At 33.9% G+C, this 21,452-nt stretch overlaps 1 protein-coding gene and 1 long non-coding RNA gene across 2 annotated transcripts; one reads left to right on the forward strand and one right to left on the reverse strand.

The window, feature by feature from the left end:
• The first annotated feature begins 2,069 nt into the window (after positions 1 to 2,069).
• LOC103023434 (uncharacterized) lies at positions 2,070 to 9,445 on the forward strand. Its single transcript, XM_049482815.1, has 6 exons — positions 2,070 to 2,133; positions 2,390 to 2,740; positions 5,676 to 6,026; positions 7,956 to 8,063; positions 9,100 to 9,155; positions 9,246 to 9,445. The coding sequence occupies exons 1-6, from the start codon at positions 2,070 to 2,072 to the stop codon at positions 9,369 to 9,371; spliced, it is 1,056 nt and encodes a 351-aa protein (XP_049338772.1). The 3' UTR covers positions 9,372 to 9,445.
• An 8,117-nt stretch (positions 9,446 to 17,562) lies between these two features.
• Positions 17,563 to 20,948, reverse strand: LOC125803990 (uncharacterized). Its single transcript, XR_007440472.1, has 5 exons — positions 20,880 to 20,948; positions 19,588 to 19,640; positions 19,110 to 19,254; positions 18,796 to 18,888; positions 17,563 to 18,193 (listed from the first exon to the last, which is right to left on the reverse strand). It is a non-coding gene; the product is annotated as an uncharacterized LOC125803990 (long non-coding RNA).
• Between the last annotated feature and the right edge of the window lie 504 nt (positions 20,949 to 21,452).

A 21,452-nucleotide genomic window follows, 5' to 3' on the forward strand; every position in this document is an offset into this window, starting at 1 on the left:
ACTAGAAAGGCAAAAAAAAGGACATGATTTAAGTATACTATTGTTGAGTTGTGTATTAGTTTATAGAGCCCAAAAGTGCTTGGTCATTAGTCAATCACATATATGCCGCCTCCCCCAATGCTTAAAAAACACAGTAATGAGTAATGAGTGCAAAAAAGCGAAAACATCCAAAAGGCACAAAGGCTGAGCTGAAATGGCGTACAATGAAAATAAAATACTAAAAGAAGATATAGAAAACAAGAAAATGTGACATATTCAGACAATTAAATTGTGTTACTTGCATGTAACTAAACATGCATATAAGGAGACTGATGGGGGTCAAATAGTAGTGAAAATTGTAGTGTGATTGTAGTGGGCTGGTCTAGAAAAAATCTGTTACCATGACACCTAGATGATGGAGTCAGTTTTATAGAAAAATGTGTAGCAGTCAGTGATCTCTCACCAAGAGGTACACTACCATAATTAAACCTCTGAGATGCTTTTTTTTTTTTTAGAGCAGTTGGGGGAAGCAGTTTTATGCTCTCTTGTGGCAAGACCCAGTGTTTAATCAGATCACACACTCAATCATATGCAAGAATGTATAGAATTTTGAAGTGTGTTATTTTGTTGTCTAGGAGAGTAGTTTAAAAAAAAATTTATTAAGTTATTTATTTAAGTATAGTTTTCCTTTTTTTGTATAAATGAACCACAGTTAACTAACAGACTTTACTACTTTTATATGTAGCATCTGAGCAGGAAATAACTTAATAAAACTTATTTATGCCCAATGTCATCATGCCAATCAATTTTGCAGCAAAATAAATCAATAGTCTCTGTAATAACTGTGTAGTTACATGTTAACAATCTGTACAATATCAGTACAATATCAGTACAACTTTTATCAGAGGAGACAATGTGCTCAAGTGGTTTATTGGTGAGCATTTTGGTGCGCTTAGGTTTGTGCCTGTGTGAAACCAAATCAAACAGAGCGAAAAAATGTTCAAAGTAAACAAATGTATCAACTGACTCAGGCTAATTTATGGCCTTTTATACTCATCAAATTAAGTTCTAATTCAGAAATTCCTACAACCAGGCTGAGATGTTTACAATAAAGTAAAAAAAAAAAAATCCTTTATCCAATTTGTCATGCATTCTTTATTCCAGTGCCCCATGTTGGCTTTATCTCCCCTCAAACATAAAAAGTATGTACTAGTATTTTGATTGACACCACTAATATAAATATAATTGCATTTTACATTTCCTACATTTGTTTTTTATTAACATTTAAACATCCACTATAAAAAACTTCCGTATTAAGAAGATCAAGTGTGATTAATCACAGTTAATCACAACATATTGTTGTGATTATTCGTATTACTTTATTTATCAATTGACTAATTTATACACTAATTATTACACACACATACACGGTTTACCATGTAAAAGTCAAAATTGACATTAACATTGATTGATTTGTGCAATTACTTAACTTGTACTATGACCTGAACTGTAATAAATCTATATCAGTGTGTACCTTACCTGTAGTTATACTGTTATGACATGATTGTTAATGTGTAACTACACAGTTATTTTATGCACTTATTTTAAAGATTGACTGAAGCATTAGTTTGCTTCTGTTTGTTGCTTAATTAATATGCTTAAGTGCTTGGTTTTATTACGTAAATAGTGATTTCAAAAATTAAAAAAAAAAAAAATCATTTATTTGACAAAGGCAGTGTCCTTTAATTAAAGTTTTGTTTATTAATTGTTTTTTTGTATAAATGAACCACAGTTAACTAATGTTTTTTTTTTATATGTAGCCTCTAAGCAGGTTATTACAGATTTATTTATGGCCAATGTTATCATATGAGTTAATTTTGTTGCAAAATAAGTAAATAAAAAATAAAAACTGGCCCACCTTATAATAAGTGTATGTAATAACTGTGTAGTTACATGTTAACAATCTGTATAATAACAGTGTAACTACTGATTTATTATGTATTTATTATTACAGATTGATTACAAATAATAAAGTTAGTATATTTAAGCCCCCAGTTTTATTACATAAATAGTGAGTCTATATAAATGGAATGGAAAGAGGCAGTGATTGTGAACGCCCAGGCAGCTCACAGGAGTATAAAAGACCTGTGTTAGGTTTGCCTGACAATACTGTTGCAGAGGTGAGACCAGCAAACAGCATGCTTAACAACACACTGATGCAGCTACAGCGAAGAGTCTGTAGTAAGACCTCCATCAGGCTTTATCTCATACCCTTGCTCATCTCTGTCATGTGTAAGGTCAAAGCTTCAATTTCTTTTTTCTATTTCTTTTTTTTCTAAGCTTTCCTCTCTAGATATTTGATGTATGGATACATTTCTCCTGCTCTGACTGTGATGATTTGGTTTAGCAGGAAATCTTCAAGCTGAAATCTTGCAGCTGGATCCTGTGGTTTCTGCTGAAGAAGGAGATGATGTGATTTTACCTTGCTTTCATCCCAAAGAACAAATAAATAATGTGTTGTGGTACAAACAGCTGACTGGACAGAAGCCTGTACTACTCGCCTCTTCATATTACAGAACTCAACCCTTTAAATTCTATAACGACTTCGATATGCCAAAACGCTTTGATTTATTAAGAGCTGATGGGAGCTCCAACCTTTCCATCACCAGCATTCAACAATCGGATTCAGCTGTGTACTACTGCGCTGTGGCTTTCTCCAACGTTGTCAGCTTCGGCGCTGGCACAGTTTTATTGTTAAAAGGTAAGCAGGGTATTATTTCTTTAATTTACATTACAGTCAGTCCATAGTGTGGTAACACTTCATTTGAAGGGTACGTACATAAAGGATTTATAATGTATTTGTGAATAGCTAATGCAGTGCTCGCAACAAGACTTAACATATACACAAACACAAAAGAAAACATACATTTATTCTAGGGCTGTCATTGTTAAAGCTTTAACATATACAATTAATTTGGAATCAGTAGCGCGATATTATTTTTTATTTATTTATCTTTTCACCAAACTTGACCCCAACTTCCGTGCTGTCTTTCCCTCACTGTCTTAATCCGACACAGCTATTAAATATACTTCTTTTTAATTGAGATAAACTGCTGCTTAGGCGCAGTTTACTCTGATATATTAGCCAGATAAAATACTGCCATGAACAAACGCGGTCTCTGTTGCTCCAAGGTGTTTACATGCGCAGTATGTGCAGCATTTACTGCTCACAGCCTTTCAACTCCATTTAATAAATCTGCGCTGCTCATTCCATTGTGATTTAAAAGCACTGTGTTTAAAAGCGCAGCAGCACATTTTCAGTGTTCTGTGGACACGTGCTGGAACACAGAATCTTCTTGCAATATTTACTTTCCTGCTCCTGCACCAGACAGCTTTAACCAATCAGAGGAGACAACATGCTCGCGTGGTTTATTGGTGCACATTTTGGTGCATTTAGGTTTATGCCTGTGTAAAACTAAATCAATAGGATAAAGGATTTATGATGTATTTGTGAATAGCTAATGCAGTGCTCGCAACAAGACACAAGACATTTTAGGACATGAGATTTTACTAATATAGCATGCATAAGTATTTAAATTTAAACTGAAAAAAAATATATAAGGTATAGAAGAGCATTCCTAATACATGTCATTTCTATAGATTATATTCACTCTACTCAGTAAATGTTTTATGAATGGAAATTTTAAAATAATGTGAAACAAGTCAAGTAGAAGTATAGATATTAGGGTTTAAAATACTTCTGTAGAAGTTGAAGTATCAACTCAAGCTTTTTACCCAAGTAAAAGTGTAAAAGTACTGCTTTTAAAACGGCTTAAAGTATAAAAGTAAAACAAATGTAATAAAGGGGGGGGGGGGGGGGGTTTCCTTAAATACAAAAGTCCTTAGTCCGCACCACAGGAGCCTATAGTGCACAACACTCACCAACCCCAACCCCTCCAAAAAAAAAAAAAACACTTTTTTTCTAAAAGCCATAGTGAGTACAATCTTATAATAAAATGTTAATGTGGAAAGTTGTGGGATGCACTAGGCTTGATAAACTTCACTCTCCCCAATCTGTGTGGAGAGATTTATATGGATAGAGTTTTTTTTTTGTTTGTTTTTAAACAATGCGAGGTCAGAATTAAAAATCAAGCAGAAATGAAATAGGAGTAACGAGGATATTTTTAAAAAGTAGAAAAAAAAGAGTAGAAAGTTCAGATAACTGTGTGAAGTAAATGTGTCTTATTTACTCCAGTAAATTTATATTTTGAGTAAGATAAAGTATGTGTACTTAGTTACTAATCATTAAAAAACATTAAAAAATCATTAAGAAAATGTTTTATATTGTATATAAATAGGTGTCTGTCTTATAAATGACACATTCTATCGAAATTAGCTTCATTACAGAATTATAATTGAAGTATATCAGTTTCATATAATAGTTTTAATATAAGGGCTTTAAGTTCCTTCATAAAGCTTCATAAAAAAACTTTATTGAAATTGATTAATGTGATCAATATGTCATAGATGTGGTTAAAAAAAGGGGACATTTGTGTATAAATGTATTTACAAATATTTAACTAAAATTGATTATATATATATATATATATATATATATATATATATATATATATATATATATATATATATATATATATATATATATATATATAACTATTATAAATGATGTAATTACTGGCATAAGCTATTTATAAATATGCAACTACTGCTTTATGAATACATTATTCAATCGTTTTGTGTATGTGTTATGCATCCTCTATGTAATTAGCGTTCAAACAAAGGATACCTTTATAAGGATGCCATAACGCATTCATAAACATTGAATGATGTATTTACAGAGCAGTACTTTAATATTTTTGCTCATGTAGTAGTCAAAAGTAGTCAAGATAAGACACTTTAGGACATAAATGAGATTGTATTGATATAACTTTTATAATATGCATGACTATTGAATTTGAAATACAAAATAATATATATAGTTTAAAACAAAAAAATACACTATGACACATGGCAAAAAAAACATAACTAATGTGTATCTGTTGAATTCATTCTGTTCAGTGCAGGTATTATGAATAAAACATTCATAAAAATTACTTATGTCATATATGTGGTTTACATGAGGGGAAAATGTGTGTATGGTGTTTAATTAACAATACATTCAAAAACTCTCATTCTCAATGCATTATTACTGGCATAAGCTATTTATAAATATGTAACTACTGCTTTAGAAATACATTATTCCATCTTTGTGTATGTGTTATGAATACAGTGGTATCCTTTGAAGGGTACCTTCATAAGGGTGCCAAAACCCATTCATAAGCATTGAATAACGCCTTAACAGAGCAATACTTCAATATTTATGAATAACTTATTCCAGTTCTTGTAACATGTATATACATATAGTCGTAGTCGACTAATATATATATATATATATGTGTGTGTGTATTGACATAACATGCACCAGTTAAATATCATATTAAAATTGTATTTAAATAATAAGTGTTTTCTTTCTTCTTATTATTTTTTTTACTTTGGAAATTTAATTTTGATGACTATATTAACGCTAAAAAATAAAATGCTTTTATACTTTTATCCACATTTATCTTTCAAGTTTTATGCAAGCATGTCAACCAATATAAAATAAATAGTTCATGAATTATCTGATGTTTCTATAGGGCACCATTCCAACAAGTACACTGTTCAGCAGCTCCCTGTACCACACCTTCTTTACCCCAAAGACTCAGTGACTCTACAGTGCTCAGTGATCACTAATATATGCGCAGGAGATCACAGTGTGTACTGGTTCAGACACGGATCAGGAGAATCTGATCCAGGAATCATCTTCACTCATGGAAACAGGAGTGATCAGTGTAAGAAAAGCTCTGAGACTGTTTCTCCTACACAGAGCTGTATCTACAAACTCCCCAAGAACAACCTCAGCCTCTCTGATGCTGGAACTTACTACTGTGCTGTAGCTGCATGTGGAGAGATACTGTATGGGAATGGAACTAAACTCAATGTTAAAGGTAAGAATTTAAAGCTCATTCAGCGTTTTCAAAAAAGCTGTTATTGCTTGGTAGCAAAAATAAATTAGTGGTTCAACAGAAGTGGTACAAATCGAAGTGGAGCAGAATCATTGCAATAAAAGTAATTATTTTAAAAGGAATAATAGTAGTGTGTTTCACACACATGAAAACAGCTCAAAATGGAGCAGCAGCAGATACTGCATTTGTTCATATTTGTGATAATTATCTGGGTAATTAATCAGATTAAACTGCACCTGAACAGCACGTTAGCTCAAACCTGAGGAGGACGTTTGAAAGTTGGGTTGGATCGAGGCCGGATCACATTCTCCACTCCACATAGTGATCTTTAGATGTCCAATTTCTTACCTTTCTAATGTCTTACTTTTGCTCTGAATTGTTGGCTTTCATGACATCTCCAAAAACTGAGCTTGAGTTTCTTGATGTTTGAGAATTTCTTTTTTGAGAAATGGTACGCAAAACTAAACACCGGCATGCGTACACGCATAGTGCTGCGTACACATGCTACGCTGCTATTAAGTATATGTAAAGAGAGAGAGAGAGAGAGAGAGAGAGAGCCTGTAACATAGCGAGAGAGAGATGAATTAAACAGTGATTAAACAGTTTCAACTTATTCCGGTGTCCACTCAGGCTCACTCACCTGGTGGAGTAAAAATCATGCTATGTTTCTGTTTCCGGATGTGTCATAAAGCAAGGATGTAACAGATGTAGGGCCCTAGAAGAGAGGCACCCTAGAACAGCTCTGTGATGCATTTGTTTTCACGGTCCGGTAAACATTTTTATTGTAATTAAATACAAAAAGCAAGATATTATTTGTCGGTTTATATAATAATAATAATAATAATAATAATAATAATAATAATAATAATAATAATAATATATATTGTATAGTGATATATTTATTGTATGTTATATTTAATATATATGCATTATTTATTTGCTCTTATCTGTGTTAGGTATTTTAAATATAAGAATGAGTAAATAATATAAAAATAAATATATTATTATTATTATTATTATTATTATTATTATTATTATTATTCACTCCTATTTGTATTAGGTAATTTAAATTTGTGCTTATTAAAACAGACAAATAATATCTTGCTCTTTGTATTTAATTACAATAAAAATGTTTACCGGACCGTGAAAACTAATGCATCACAGCAACACCTGCATAAGTTGAAAGTGTTTAATCACTGTTTAATTCATCTCTCTCTTGATATGTTACAGGCTCTCTCTCTCGCTCTCTCTCTCTCTCTCTCTCTCTCTCTCTTTCTCTCTCTCGGCCGTGCACGTATTCGTACACATTGGGAAATGAGACTGGGTTGCTTTTCTTGGATATTTCAGGTTTTACTCTTAGTAAAACCTGAAATGCAGTTGCTTAAAAAGAATTCTCTTTGTCAGCATCCCAAACCTACTTTACAAAAGCTGAAGAACTTTTAGGCATTATTAATATACTTTCGCAACATTTTCAATTATTACGTCAGCGGAAATTCTCACTCTCAATTGTATACTGACAATTCCCACGGCTACAATTGAAAACAAGTAAACTGTTTAAACATTTGCGTAAAATCGATTAAAAATGTAAGGAAAAGCAGCTGATACGGTTCATGAACTTCCCAATAAAGCAAACTCATGCAGTACATCTAATATCCAAGCAACAATCAGGCCCCAGTTTCCCAAAAGCATTTTAGCTTTAGGAGCGAAAGAGTATTCAGTGCTAAGAACCTTTTGGAAACCCAGCTCAGTTTCTTTACCTTACATTTTCAAGTATTTAAATTGCATTTAAACTTAAAATTATGATGATTAGTTTAAGCTTGTGTGACATTTTTTTTTCTGAGATGTCTTTTTAAAATGAAATGAAAGTTAAACAATAAATAAAATTATGTTTTGATTCTTTTTGATTTTTAGATGAACCTGGAGGAGGGAGCACATACATTGTGATGATTTGTCTGGCAGTGCTGCTGTTTATAAGCATCACCATCAATATTCTTTTGTGTTCAATATGCAGGCAAAATGGTCAGTGCTTACATATATATATATTTTTTTGTACAACAAACAATAGAAAGCCAGTAAAATATTTAAGGAGCATACAAAATTCAAAAGTACTTAAAAAATCAACATTTAACTGTTCGATTTTTTACAATGTAATCAGTAGTCAAGTCTTACTTCTGAGATGCACATATTTTACTACACATTTTAAACATTTAAAAGGCCATTTGACATTTTAAAAAGGGACACAAAAACAACAAACAAAATGAACAGTAAACCACACTGCATGCACACGCCTGTTGTTTTTACATTTCAGAGATAATGAACAGAAACAAACAACAAATGCATTTAACAAAACAGCAAATCAAGATTTGACCTTTGGTAAAAATATGACTGAATAATTTCTTCCATTGGTTAATCATTACAAAATAATAAACAAATTTTTATTTTCATTATTAATTAGGGTTCGTACAGTCATGAAAAGCCTGGAAAAGTCACAGAATTTGAAAATAGCAATTTCCAGGCCTGGATAAGTTTTTAAAAGTTAAAAATATCCAGAATGTTTTGGAAAAGTAATGGAAATTTGTACTACAAATCTTTGTGTTTCCTTTTTGTCGATGGAGAAAATCTATTTTGAGCTAACAAATACGTCAGCTCAGAGTTAATTCAGTAATTTAAGCCTACACAATGGAGCTCTCAGGATCTTTATTATAAAAAATTGTGTGTCAGATTCATTTTAGACCTACTTTAATCGATTTTGATTATAATTTCAGTTGATTTTGTGTTTTATTGTCTATGTCTGCACTGATATTTTCAAATCGTATGGTCATGAAAATTAGCTTTGAATGCATGTAAAAGTAATGAAAAAAATTAAATTTACTGGTTAAAAAATGTATGAAACCTGTTAATTACAACATATAATACAAAAACTGTTATAATTTATTAATACACGAATAATGTCTTAATTAGTGTAAATTTACCATTTAATAAAGTTATTAAGTCATAAGTGTCATAAGTGCTGTCGATAGTTTACATAGTTTATTATTGTCCTTTTTAACAACAGAGAGTACATCACAACAGTCCGTCACAACCTCTGATGATGCTGTTTCAACAGTACAGGTTTGACACTAAAATACTGCATCACATAAGTATGAATTTTGTATGAGTGTGATCAGATTTCAGATTTTTAATACTGTTTATATTTTACAGTACAGTGTAAGTAATGAGATGAACTACGCTGCCTTGAAATTCAACACCAAAACCACGAAGATGAAGAGAGGGAGAAACCATGAGGAGACTGTGTACTCTGGAGTGGCACGTCAAAGCTACAAGTGAAGACCTTCCATACTGTAAATGATATTTCCTACCAATGTTTACCATGAAAAACAAATAAAACTCATTACAAAAACCTGCCTGAATATATTTTTGACATAAAAATAAAATAAACATTTTTTTCTTTCTTTCTTGTCTGTAATGTGTATCTTTTGTTTAACGTTTTTTGTGTTTTCGGGTTATGACAGGTTGGGTCAAGTTATCAAGTTAAGTTAATATCAGGGTATCAGAAGTGACTAGTAAGGCAGAAGTTTTACAGTAGATAATAACCCGTATACTTGCTACAGGTGTAGGTCATACAAAACCCTTTTTCTCTGCAGTAAAATAGGTTATTCACATTCTAAAAAATTGAGCGCTTTGAACACTGGCGTAGGGGAGGGGCACGCAGGGCACGCACTGCGGGGGGGCCCCGAGCACAGGTGGGCCCCGCCTTAATAAGCATTTGTTGTTTACAGTCATCCTCCTGGGTGATGTGAGGACGCTAAAACGCTAATCGTGTTGGAGTGAGTAAAGACATTAAAGATGAGCAAAAGAAAATACAAAAGTGGTGCTCAGAAAAGACAGAGTCAACATAGAAAAGAAGAATTTAATGCCAAGCTGCCAAAAATTTCGTCTTTTATCAACATACAAGGTGTGAGTGTTAGCAATGAGGCTGAGGGTGCAGAAGCTGACACTGTTAGCACAGAGACACACGAGGCAGCGTCTGCAGCAGCTAGCATTAGCACCTCGCCCGTGCAACCCAATCCTGCCGACGGTGACTTTCCGGCTACCTCTAGCCCTGATCATGAAGCTAATAGTGAAATTGAGAAAAACCAGGAATATCCAACCGACAGAGCCAACTTTCCGGTTGACATTACTGATTCCAATACGAAAAGGACCATCATTTCTCAAGGTTCGTGTAAACCCAAAGGGCCTTTTCCCAGAGACAAAAATGGAAGATGCTTTTCAAGTCATTTTTACTGCAAAACGTCTAAAATGGGTTGCAAAATCCCTCGAAAATGGCTGTGTTACTCGCCAAAGATGGACCGTGTTTATTGTGAGCCGTGCTGGCTTTTTTCGGATAGGATGTGCTTATCCCATCATCCCTCCTGGACAGTGGGAATTAATGATTGGCAAGGGCTTTCTGCTAAAATAAAAAAACACGAATCATCTCGTGCACATTTAGCAGCATGTGTAGTATTTGATACGTGGAAGAACGACCTCACTGTGGATGCACAACTGGACTCTGAGTACAAAAGTCAGGTGAGATTTTGGACAGACGTGCTTATGAGAATCACAGACGTGACATTGACTTTGGCTTCATGCAACCTAGCTTTCAGGGGGCACCGTGAAAAAGTAGGTGAACTAAACAGCGGAAACTTCCTTTCAGTAATTGACCTGTTGGCAAGGTACGATCCTGTTTTACGAGAGCTCCTTGATAAAAAGAGCAACGTAAATTATCTGAGCCCTTCGATTCAGAATGAATTGATTGCGCTGTTGTCACAAAGAGTACACGATGAGATAGTGTCTGAAATAAAAGAAGCAGAGTTTTACTCTGTAATTATGGACACTACTCAGGATTTAAGTAAGGTGGATCAGCTCAGTCAGGTATTTAGGTATGTGACTGTTCGAAAGGACGAAGCTGACAACGCAATTGCTGTTGATATTAACGAGAGCTTTTTAGGCTTTCAAAACATTTCAGACCAAACTGCACAGGGACTGGAAACAAAAATCACTGAACTTATTCAGAGCAAGGGACTACCGCTTCACAAGTGTAGAGGACAGGGATACGACGGAGCTAGCACAATGAGTGGCATTTATTCTGGTGTGCAAAAGCGAATTCTTGACAAAGAGCCCAATGCTGTATACGTACATTGTGCAGCACATAATTTAAATTTAGTGCTAAATGATGCTTGTCAGCACATTACAGAAATTAAAGAGTATTACGACATTTTGCAAAGGCTTTATGTTTTCTTTAGCCAAAGTATTAAACGGTGGGAGCTTCTGGAGAACCACCTTAAATCTAAGCCAACACTTAAACGGCTTTGCCCAACACGGTGGGCGTCCAGGCGAGATGCGCTTTACGCACTTAGATTTCGCTATGCTGATATTTTACAAGCACTGACCAAAATCACTCTGCGGTCCAAAAAATCAGACGAACGTACAGAAGCCATGGGACTCCTGAAAGCAATGGAAGCGTTTGAGTTTGTAATGATGACTGTGATCCAGGAAAAAATTTTGGAGACCATCAATATAGTGTCACAGGTATTGCAGGAGAAAGATGTGGATCTCCTTCAAGCAGCAAGTTTACTGGGGAATGCAACATGTACATTAGCACAGCTTCGGGACCAGTTTGACAATCTCAAATGTACGGCGCAAGGACTTGCATCTTCGTGGGGCATTCGGTGTAACTTCAGGCACAAACGCACACGCCGGATAAAAAGACATTTTGATGAACTTACTGAGGATCAGCGCCTAACAAATCCAGAGGAGATTTTCAAAGTAAACGTGTTCTATATGTGCATTGACACAGTTGTTTCCCAGGTCAGAACGCGATTTCATGGCATGGATTCAGTCACAAGGAAATTTCAGTTTCTGTGTCCAACGGAACTCTTACGTGCCAGCGATGAAGCGCTAAATGAATCTGCACAGACATTAGCTGCTATTTACAATGAGGATCTTTCATCTGAATTCTCATCACAGTTACTTTCGTTTCGAAATGCTCTCGGGTCAGAGATAAAAACTGTAAGTACAGTTAAAGGTCTTTTCGAGCTTTTGCTCCTGAGGCATTCTTCAATTCTGTCTAGTGTGACAGACGTGGCTACTGCTCTTAAGCTGTTTTTAACTATCCCCGTCACTGTGGCTAGTGCAGAAAGGTCCTTTTCAAAACTAAAAATGATCAAAAACTATCTGAGAAGCACAATGTCTCAGGACAGACTTTCCGGACTTGCTATGCTTAGCATCGAAAGCCAGCGCGCTCGTCGGATGGATCTGACAGAAATCGTAAAGGAATTTGCACAGAAAAATGTCAGGAGGAGAGGACGTTTTGGGCATTGTTAAAGGTAAGAGCGTTTTATTGCATTGTATCTGTTAGTAGGCTTGAATACAGATCGCTGCAGATTACTGACAAAAAGTGCTATCTTCCGTTACGTAGCATGCCAAGAGAGATTTTTAGCTCACGCACGGGCCTCCTCATTGTCTCCTTGCGGTGGGGCCCCAGAATTTTGCGCTACGCCTCTGGCTTTGAAATCTCCTACTGGACACTCAGAAAAGCTGCCTGTTCCCTCTCTACTCCACTTAATAATTCCAGATCAGTAACAGGAATCAACACAAATTCTGCAGGTTTAAAAATAGAAGTTAAAACTAGACAACTGTTATGAAACTAAAGGTTTGGAGGACATAAAATGTTTGTATTCAGGAAAACATTCATTTAAAAATGAAGTTTAGGAAAGTGACAATTTTATGATTTTATTCATTATATTTTAACGTTGCAGATTTACTTAATTTTTAAAATAATTCCTATTAAAAATACAGTTATGATTTTCAGTAATGTTCCTTATCAAACATGAAAGCTTTTTATGTAATGCTTGAATAGAAATCCTCAAGATTTAGGCGTGTAATATCAGGCAGAAAATGAACAAAAATTTAGTACTTTACCCTGATATCAGGTGTTTTATTAGCTACTGATTGTGATAGATAGATAGATAGATAGATAGATAGATAGATAGATAGATAGATAGATAGATAGATAGATAGATAGATAGATAGATAGACAGACAGATAGACAGACAGACAGACAGACAGATTTTTGTTTATATATATATATATTATGTAGAATGTATATATATATATATATATATATATATATATATATATATATATATATATATATATAAATTATTTACAGGAACACAAGATTTTATAAACTAGAATATGTTTTATACTTTATACATTTATCTTTGAGGACAGATCTGCACACTCTTGGTATTTTAATCTCAGTATCTTCATGAGGTAGAGTCACCTGGAATAGTTTTCTCAGCGTCTTGAAGGAGTTCCTGGAGGTGCTGAACAATAGTTGCTGTTCTTAGCTGTGAAGCTCCACCTCATCCTAAATCATCATCTCAGTTGGGTTTAGGTCAGGGGATTGTGAAGGCCATGAATCTTTTTGTTTACTAGATAATTACATATGCGTCAATTAATAGTTTTCATGTTTTTAATATTAATCTACAATGTAGAAAATAAATTACATAAAAAATATAGAAAAATATTGCACATTAAACTTTTAAACTTTTAAAACTTTTGACTGGTACTTATCTATTTGTGAGCTGACACACCCCAGAGTTTGCCCAGATGAACGGCCACAATGTTGGTTAGAAGCACCTGATTAAGGAATAATATTAAATATTACCTGCACATTCACCGATGCCCTTTACAATACATGTAGGTGTGATTAAAGACACCGCAGGCGTCCCCTGCACCGGACCTACAGTACCAGGGATTTTCCCAATAGCATGGAAATGTATTGTGTTGTGCTGTAATTCCCGGCCTGTGTATAGGTGAGTGTATGCACAGCAACAGCCTGGTTACAGAATGCTCTACCTGGATTTAATGATTAATTTGTGGGTTTGATTTAAATATGCCCAGTTAGACTACAAGCTACAGACAAAGTTGGCATTATAATATAATATAATATAATATAATATAATATAATATAATATAATATAGATTCAACCACAGAAATAAATGTTAATGTTTTAGGTGGTGAACTGCATGCAAAATCCTCTTTAAGTAATACTTTAAGATTAATGACTGGGTCGGGTTACTCGTTAATCGGCGAGCGAGTTTCCGTAGTACTTTAGTTACGCACTAAGGTTTGGGAAACACTCTTTAATTAACGATCAATCTTAAGTACGAGTTAACAAAGTTCTTAGTCTTACGAAGCTTTCGAGAAACCCACCCCAGATCCAGTAGCAGGTATATGTACAGTTCCAAGAAAACGTATCTGAACCCTTTGGGATTACTCGGATTTCTGCCTAAATTGGTCATTAAATGTGTTCTGATGTTCATCTAAATCACAACAATAGACAAACACAGTCTGCTTAAACTAATACCACACAAAAATGTATATGTTTGCATGGTTGAAAAAGTGTCACAGAGTCTTCAGTTTGCTGTGCTGAGAGGAGTTGAACAGTCTTATGGCCTGAGGGACAAAAGACCTCCTCAGTCTGTCTGTGGAGCAGGACTGGGACAGCAGTCTGCAGCTGAATGAGCTCCTCTGCCTGGTGATGGTGCTGTGCAGAGGGTGGTGAACATTGTCCATGATGTTCAGCAGCTTGCTGAGGGCTCTCCTCTCTGCCAGTGGTGTTAACTGAACTCCAGCTCTAATCCCAGCACAGAACCAGCTTTCCTCACCAGCCTGTGTAAGATGTTACAAATACAGATTTAAAACAACATAACAAAAAAAAGCAGATTTTTAAAGTGAGACATTGTACCATTTCGGAAAAAAAAACATAACTTGCTTAGAATTTGATGGCATCAGCGTGTCTCAAGAATTAGGGACAGTGCAACATTGGGGTGAAAAACGTATTTTTTCTATTCAAAAGTAAAAGTTAAAGCAGCAATTTACAACTTACTCACATGACAGGGTATAAAAAGGACATTTTAGAGAGTCAGAGTCCCTCAGAAGCAAAAATGAGCAGAGATAAAATTGTGAAGACTTAAAAACAGGTATGATTCTATGCTAAAAAATCATTGTATTGGCTTAAAAAACTTCCAGATATAATTGTGTAAACACCGTTTGCAGTGCAATGCTCAAATGAAAGTTAAAGTTGTATCATGCAAAGAAGAAGCCTACAACACTATGCAGAAAAACTGCTGTATTCTCTGGACCAAAGCTTATTTAAAATGAACTGAGGCAAAATGGAAAAGTGTTTTGTGATCAGATTAATCAAAAATCTGACTTAAAAAACAAACAAGCATAAAACCTGTATCGTGTGGATAAAAGAGGAAAGGGACCATATATCTTGTTATCAGCATACAGTTCAAATCTCTTGCGTAAATGCAAGTGATTGTGTGAGCAGCTTACTCATCTGGAAAGGCTCGATCTATGCTGAAATATATAACAGAGGTCAAATAGAGGTTTTAGAAGAACATTTTCTTACATCCAGACAACACTCTAAAAAACAGAGGTACGATACGAGTACTTTTTTGTACTTAAAGGTACACTCTTTATGATTCTACCATCAAAGGTACAATATTGGTCTTTACAGGGTCAAATGTGTTCCGTCTAAGGTACAAAGTCATTCCTAACAGCAAAAAGTACAGATTTGTACCATTTAACAAGCCAAAAGGTACATTCCGTATTCTGTATCACTGTACCAATAAACAATATATATTTTAATGCAACATTTTTAATTTAAAAGCCAGACAGTTTTGGATCATCAAGTTCTTGACACATATTCAGTTGATAATAATGTTTGTAATCTTTATAATCTTTACTGGCACTAAAAAAACATGGGTACAAAAAAGGACTTTCACTGAAAGGTACATTTTGTAACTCAATATAAGGTACAGCCCCAGCGACAAGCTGTATACACTTCTAAGTACAAATCTGTACTTATTTTTCTTAGTGTGAAGAATACAGGGTCTATTTCAAGGAAGGTCTTGCATATTTTAGAAAGATAATGCTAAGCCACATACCGCATCCATTACAACAGCACTTTTTGGATTTGGGAAGTAAGCCTAAAAACACTTCAAATCATTTTTTTCCACATTTTCTGGTGTAGAGGTTTTATACATTGAAATAAAAGTTAATGGTTTCACTATTATAGGTCATAACAGCTTTGGTTATTGTGTAGTTAATTATAAACATTCCAAGAACTTCTATGGTATTATATGATAACTATAGTTTCAGTCCTAGTACTTCACCATTCAGATTTGCAGTGAAAATATGTAAGCTGCATTCCAAAGCTCAGCTGGAACATCATCAACATTTCCAGACAAAAGGACCCTTTGTATGCAGATGAGAAATGCAGCAGTATTTGGATGGATTTGGAAGAGTCACTTCATGTATTCTTTGGGACTCTTGGTTACCCATTATTCATTACTTATTGGTTAATACTATTTCATCTCTTCAATCTCTAAACTCAAGTAAGAGAATATTGGGCCCTTTTTTGCAATCCATAGGCGAGCTATCAACCGTGCAACATGCAGCTTGATTTAGGGCATTTCAGTGTGTCTTTGCTATCGTAACAACAGGAAAAGGCATATACTAGTTTTCTTAATTACACATGGGTGGGTTTTGGGCCTTTAATTACCTTTAACAGCCAGGTGCTCTCCGACTTTGGTGGATTGGTATTTGTACGGCGCAGACCTGCTCGTTTACGCTGTGAAGGTGCATGAGTAGTCCTTTTACAGGAACAGCAATGTCATCATTTTCATCTGTATTCTGTTTATTGTTTATTTTTGCATGTGTGTGTCTACTGAGCAAGAAATAAACTGACTGTTGACATCTGTCTAGGTTGTATTGAGTCAGTGGTGCTACAGTGTTTTCCATTGCCAAAATAGCAATACACCAGTACACCAATACTCGACACACCTTATTCCAGACCACAACTCCCATCATCTAGAGTCCAACGCAGACACAAGGAGTGAGAATGGACTGGTCGCAGGGTGTAAGGTACACTGAAAAAAATTATACTTTGGACCAACTTAAAAAAATTACTCTAATTTGTTACAGCTAAATGTATTAATTTTTCTCAAATTATATTTATAATTTGGTTGAAATTTCATATTTTAATTCAAATTCAATAAAAAAAATATCTTTATCCAAAGCGAAAAATTACTTCCCAACAAATTAAAAAGATCCTTTATTCCAAAGACCACATATTGCTATTTTACTTTGTTACAACTTATTTTTTTATTTTGGAGAAAACTAATATTTAATATTAAATTCAAGTATGTTTTTTACTTTAGACTAAACTAATAAAAATACTAATTTTGTTACAGTCAATTTTATTAACTTCAAGTTAATTTTCTGATTCAGTACAAATTAAAAATATTAATCACACCCTAATCAATACTCTTTCTTTAGTCACAAGCATAAAACTTACAAAGAAAATAACACATACGTTTTTCCTTTTTTTCAACTTAATTTCTTCCATTACCAAATTGACATTTCTTTCAAAGATGTAGTTACAACAAACAGACAGAAATAGATAGTAAAAGACCATGTTTATTGTAGTGACTTTTTAAAATATGCACCAGCATTACAGTAAGCCTGAAAACAAATAAAATAATCAAAAACAAAAAATATACTGCCTTTCTAACAAAAGGCCAATATGGCTGTATTTATGTTAAACATTCACATAAAAGGTAGTGCATTATGGCCTTTTTACTGTATAGATTCCCTAAAAAAATGTAGAAGCAAGGTGGTTTAACAAAAATGGTTTATACATTTCTTCTTCAGTATTCAAACATTTAGAAGTGCAAAAATACTGTACACCTTTTGAACATAGAGAGCGAAAGAGTGAGAGAGAATATTTAAAGCTGCACACTAAGACTGCACACTTTGTGTGTCATTTTCTTTGGTTCCATGTCCATGAATATTTACAAAAGGTGTATTTCAGCTTACTTGGATAACTCACAGGATAGTTCACAGCAGTGATGAGGCCAAACAGCATTGTAAATGAATGTGCTACTGATGGCAACTCATGAAGAACATCCACACCTTCAAGTACAATCCCAATTTCATGTGGCGATTGGAGAGGGTCTTCATCCTCCCTGATGACAAACACTGCTACTGTAGATTCCTTCAGCTCCTTCTCAGCTTCCTTCTTCTGAGAAACCTGATAAAAAAAATATAAATATATTTTGATTGACTGTCCGATTACGCTTTAGCCAACCAAGGCCAAGAGTCTGAGAAGGCACAGCTAGTTAAGCCTTTACACTTTTGTCTGACCCATGTTACACTATTTGTTTCTAAAATAAAAAAAATCAAGATTAGACCAGAATGTTGCACAAGTAATGAAGTACATCTGCAGTGGTCTTTGTCTGAGAAGATATGATGGGACTCATCTCATTATAAGTAAAAATAGACAATATTTGATAAACAACTGCGTTGACTTAACCACACTGGCCAATGTTCCAAGCCAATCTCTAAGACTACATGAAGAAATTACATAATGCTATCCTATGAATTTTGCATGTCAGTCTATATACAAACTTTAAACAAACACCAGCACAGATATCTTAGTTGTATTACACATAATAAACTATCCTGGTAAATAATGACCAGGGTACAGTGAATGCTAATCACATGAAATGTAACAGGAATGTAGGAAAGGTTTAATTTTTTGGACCTGAGGTAATTTATGTAAACAGTCAAATTAAAATATTCATTGTTTTATCTTACATAAAGCTTAACATGTTTACATGCATAACTACTTACCAAGTATTCCTTGATAAGACTGTCCACGTCTTCCCCCAGGTAATCGATGAGGCACTTTAGCAGACATTCTCTTTTCAGACTCACCTCGAGGCTCTAGATAAAAACCCAAACATACAATGCAAAATAACTCAAAATAATGTAGCATCTCTTCCAAAGTGTGATCTAACATCACAACATTCAGAACTATCACAATTAACATTTTTTATTCTGTTAATCCTCATCCTTTGCTAAATTAACTGTGACCAGAATTTGGGGTCACCTTGCCCAGCACTAGATGTAAAACAAGCACTCATATGTACCGAAAAAGTACCAACCTGATCCAGAACTTTCAGGACGTTGTGTGTCTTCTCTCTCCTCCCTTCTTTCTGAATAGCTCAATCAGCTTGCTGTGGTGCTTGTCCAAGCCAGGAACTGTGGTTGAAGTGGAACAGTTGTAATTCTCAGGAATTCATGATTGATCTTTAAAAATAAACACATGCAAATGTAATTACACACTGCGGTATGAAATCAGTTTGACAGATCTGACATGCATTTTAATTTGGTCTCGCTTAATATCTTTCAACGTGTTCTGTTCAACATGAGAATTTTCTCTACAGGTTACAACTGGCCTATTGCCACTGCTTAATAAAGGTATTAGTAAAGAATTTAGATGCAAAAAGAACCAGTGAATATCTAAGCAATGTATACATAGTAAATATCAGCGATAAGTTCATACCTATTCTGCTGCTATATTTTTGGTTGATCACTATTTAACCATACATGCAATTTTCATTTGTTTATTTTGAGACTCACCAAATTTAGAAGAGATGGATGTAAATTTTCAGCAAAAGAGCTCAAGATCAAACCTGTACAAAGATAAAAAGAGAGATTTAACACAGTAAATGACTGTTAAACAAACACATTTATCCAGCATTATATAGCAAATTAACACTAGTTAGTTAGGTATTAAGCTTAAACATGTTTATCCAGCTTTATAAACTTAATTAACGCTAAATAGTTAGGTATTAAGCTAAAAGAACACATTTATCCAGCGTTATATACTTAATTAACATTAAATATCTAGGTTTTAAGCTAAAATAAAACATTAATCCAGCGTTATATACTTAATTAACACTAAATATCTAGGTTTTAAGCTAAAATAACACATTTATCCAGTGTTATATACTTGACTAACACTAAATATCTAGATTTTAAGCTAAAATAAAACATTAATCCAGCGTTATATAACGTTGCTTAATTAAGACTAAATATCTAGGTTTTAAGCTAAAATAACACATTAATCCAGCGTTATATACTTAATTAACACTAAATATCTAGGTTTTAAGCTAAAATAACACATTTATCCAGCGTTATATACTTAATTAAGACTAAATATCTAGGTTTTAAGCTAAAATAACACATTTATCCAGCGTTATATACTTAACTAACACAAAATATCTAGGTTTTAAGCTAAAATAACACATTAATCCAGCGTTATATAACGTTGCTTAATTAAGACTAAATATCTAGGTTTTAAGCTAAAATAACACATTAATCCAGCGTTATATACTTAATTAACACTAAATATCTAGGTTTTAAGCTAAAATAACACATTTATCCAGCGTTATATACTTAATTAAGACTAAATATCTAGGTTTTAAGCTAAAATAACACATTTATCCAGCGTTATATACTTAACTAACACAAAATATCTAGGTTTTAAGCTAAAATAACACATTAATCCAGCGTTATATAACGTTACTTAATTAACACAAAATATCTAGGTTAAGCTAAAACACGCTTATTCAGTGTTATATACTTAATTAACACTAAATATCTAGATGTGAAGCTAAACACCACATTTATCCAGCATTATATACTTAATTAACACTAAATAGTTAGGTATTTAGCTTAAAAACACGTTTATCCAGCATTAGCTAACTAAGCTAATGTTACCTAGCTAGTTAAAGCTGGCTAGCAAACTCACAAGCAAAACACATAAAATAGGCTGAAAAGTAACAATTAGCGGTCAATCCTGACATTTTCTACCTTCCTACACACTCCTAAACAATTATTCTCCTTAAAAGAGACTTTAGAATTCCTACCTTAATTAAACCAGTTGTCCTGTGGGTCAGATGAACTTAGCAGTCGGCGCGAAGTAAAATGGTTGACAGAAAAACTCAAGGAGAAGGTACTTGTCGTGACGTCACAAGGTCACGTGACATTAAACTATCTGACTTAAAGTAAAAAAAAAATGATTTAAGCAAAATTATTTCTGTTAAGTTTTTTTCTTGGTAGTTGTTTTTGCTTTTGGTCAAACTGAACAAAATACGTTTAAATGAGAAATCATATTTTTTTATTAAGTAAAAATAAAAAAAAACACTTTAAACAAATGACATGCTTGTAGTAATGAGCATCGCAATGTGCCCTGCAAAAGGTTTAAGATAGGGTTCCAAATGTTGTTAGGTTTAAATTACTTTCAAATCATCCATGTTGAATCTACTTTAAAAAGTGAGTGTAAAGCATAGAGTACAGTAAATCCAACATATTATTATTAGGTTATTTTTTTTTACAGTATACCCAAAATTTTGGAAGGACACATGTATTGTAGCATACATTGTCAAAAATGTAAGCATGTAGAGCATGTAATGCAATATGGTGAGCCATTCATTCTGTTC

Source organism: Astyanax mexicanus, chromosome 8 (assembly GCF_023375975.1).
Source record: "Astyanax mexicanus isolate ESR-SI-001 chromosome 8, AstMex3_surface, whole genome shotgun sequence".
Taxonomy (NCBI): Eukaryota; Metazoa; Chordata; class Actinopteri; order Characiformes; family Acestrorhamphidae; genus Astyanax; species Astyanax mexicanus.

What these genes read in the sequence shown, in the direction of transcription:
- LOC103023434 (XM_049482815.1), top strand. Translation starts at nt 2,070, where the DNA reads ATGGAAAGAGGCAGTGATTGTGAACGCCCAGGCAGCTCACAGGAGTAT. An exon ending in GTATAAAAGACCTGTGTTAG is followed by an intron (nt 2,134 to 2,389) that starts GTTTGCCTGACA and finishes TTGGTTTAGCAG; the next exon opens with GAAATCTTCAAGCTGAAATC. An exon ending in ATGCTGTTTCAACAGTACAG is followed by an intron (nt 9,156 to 9,245) that starts GTTTGACACTAA and finishes TATATTTTACAG; the next exon opens with TACAGTGTAAGTAATGAGAT.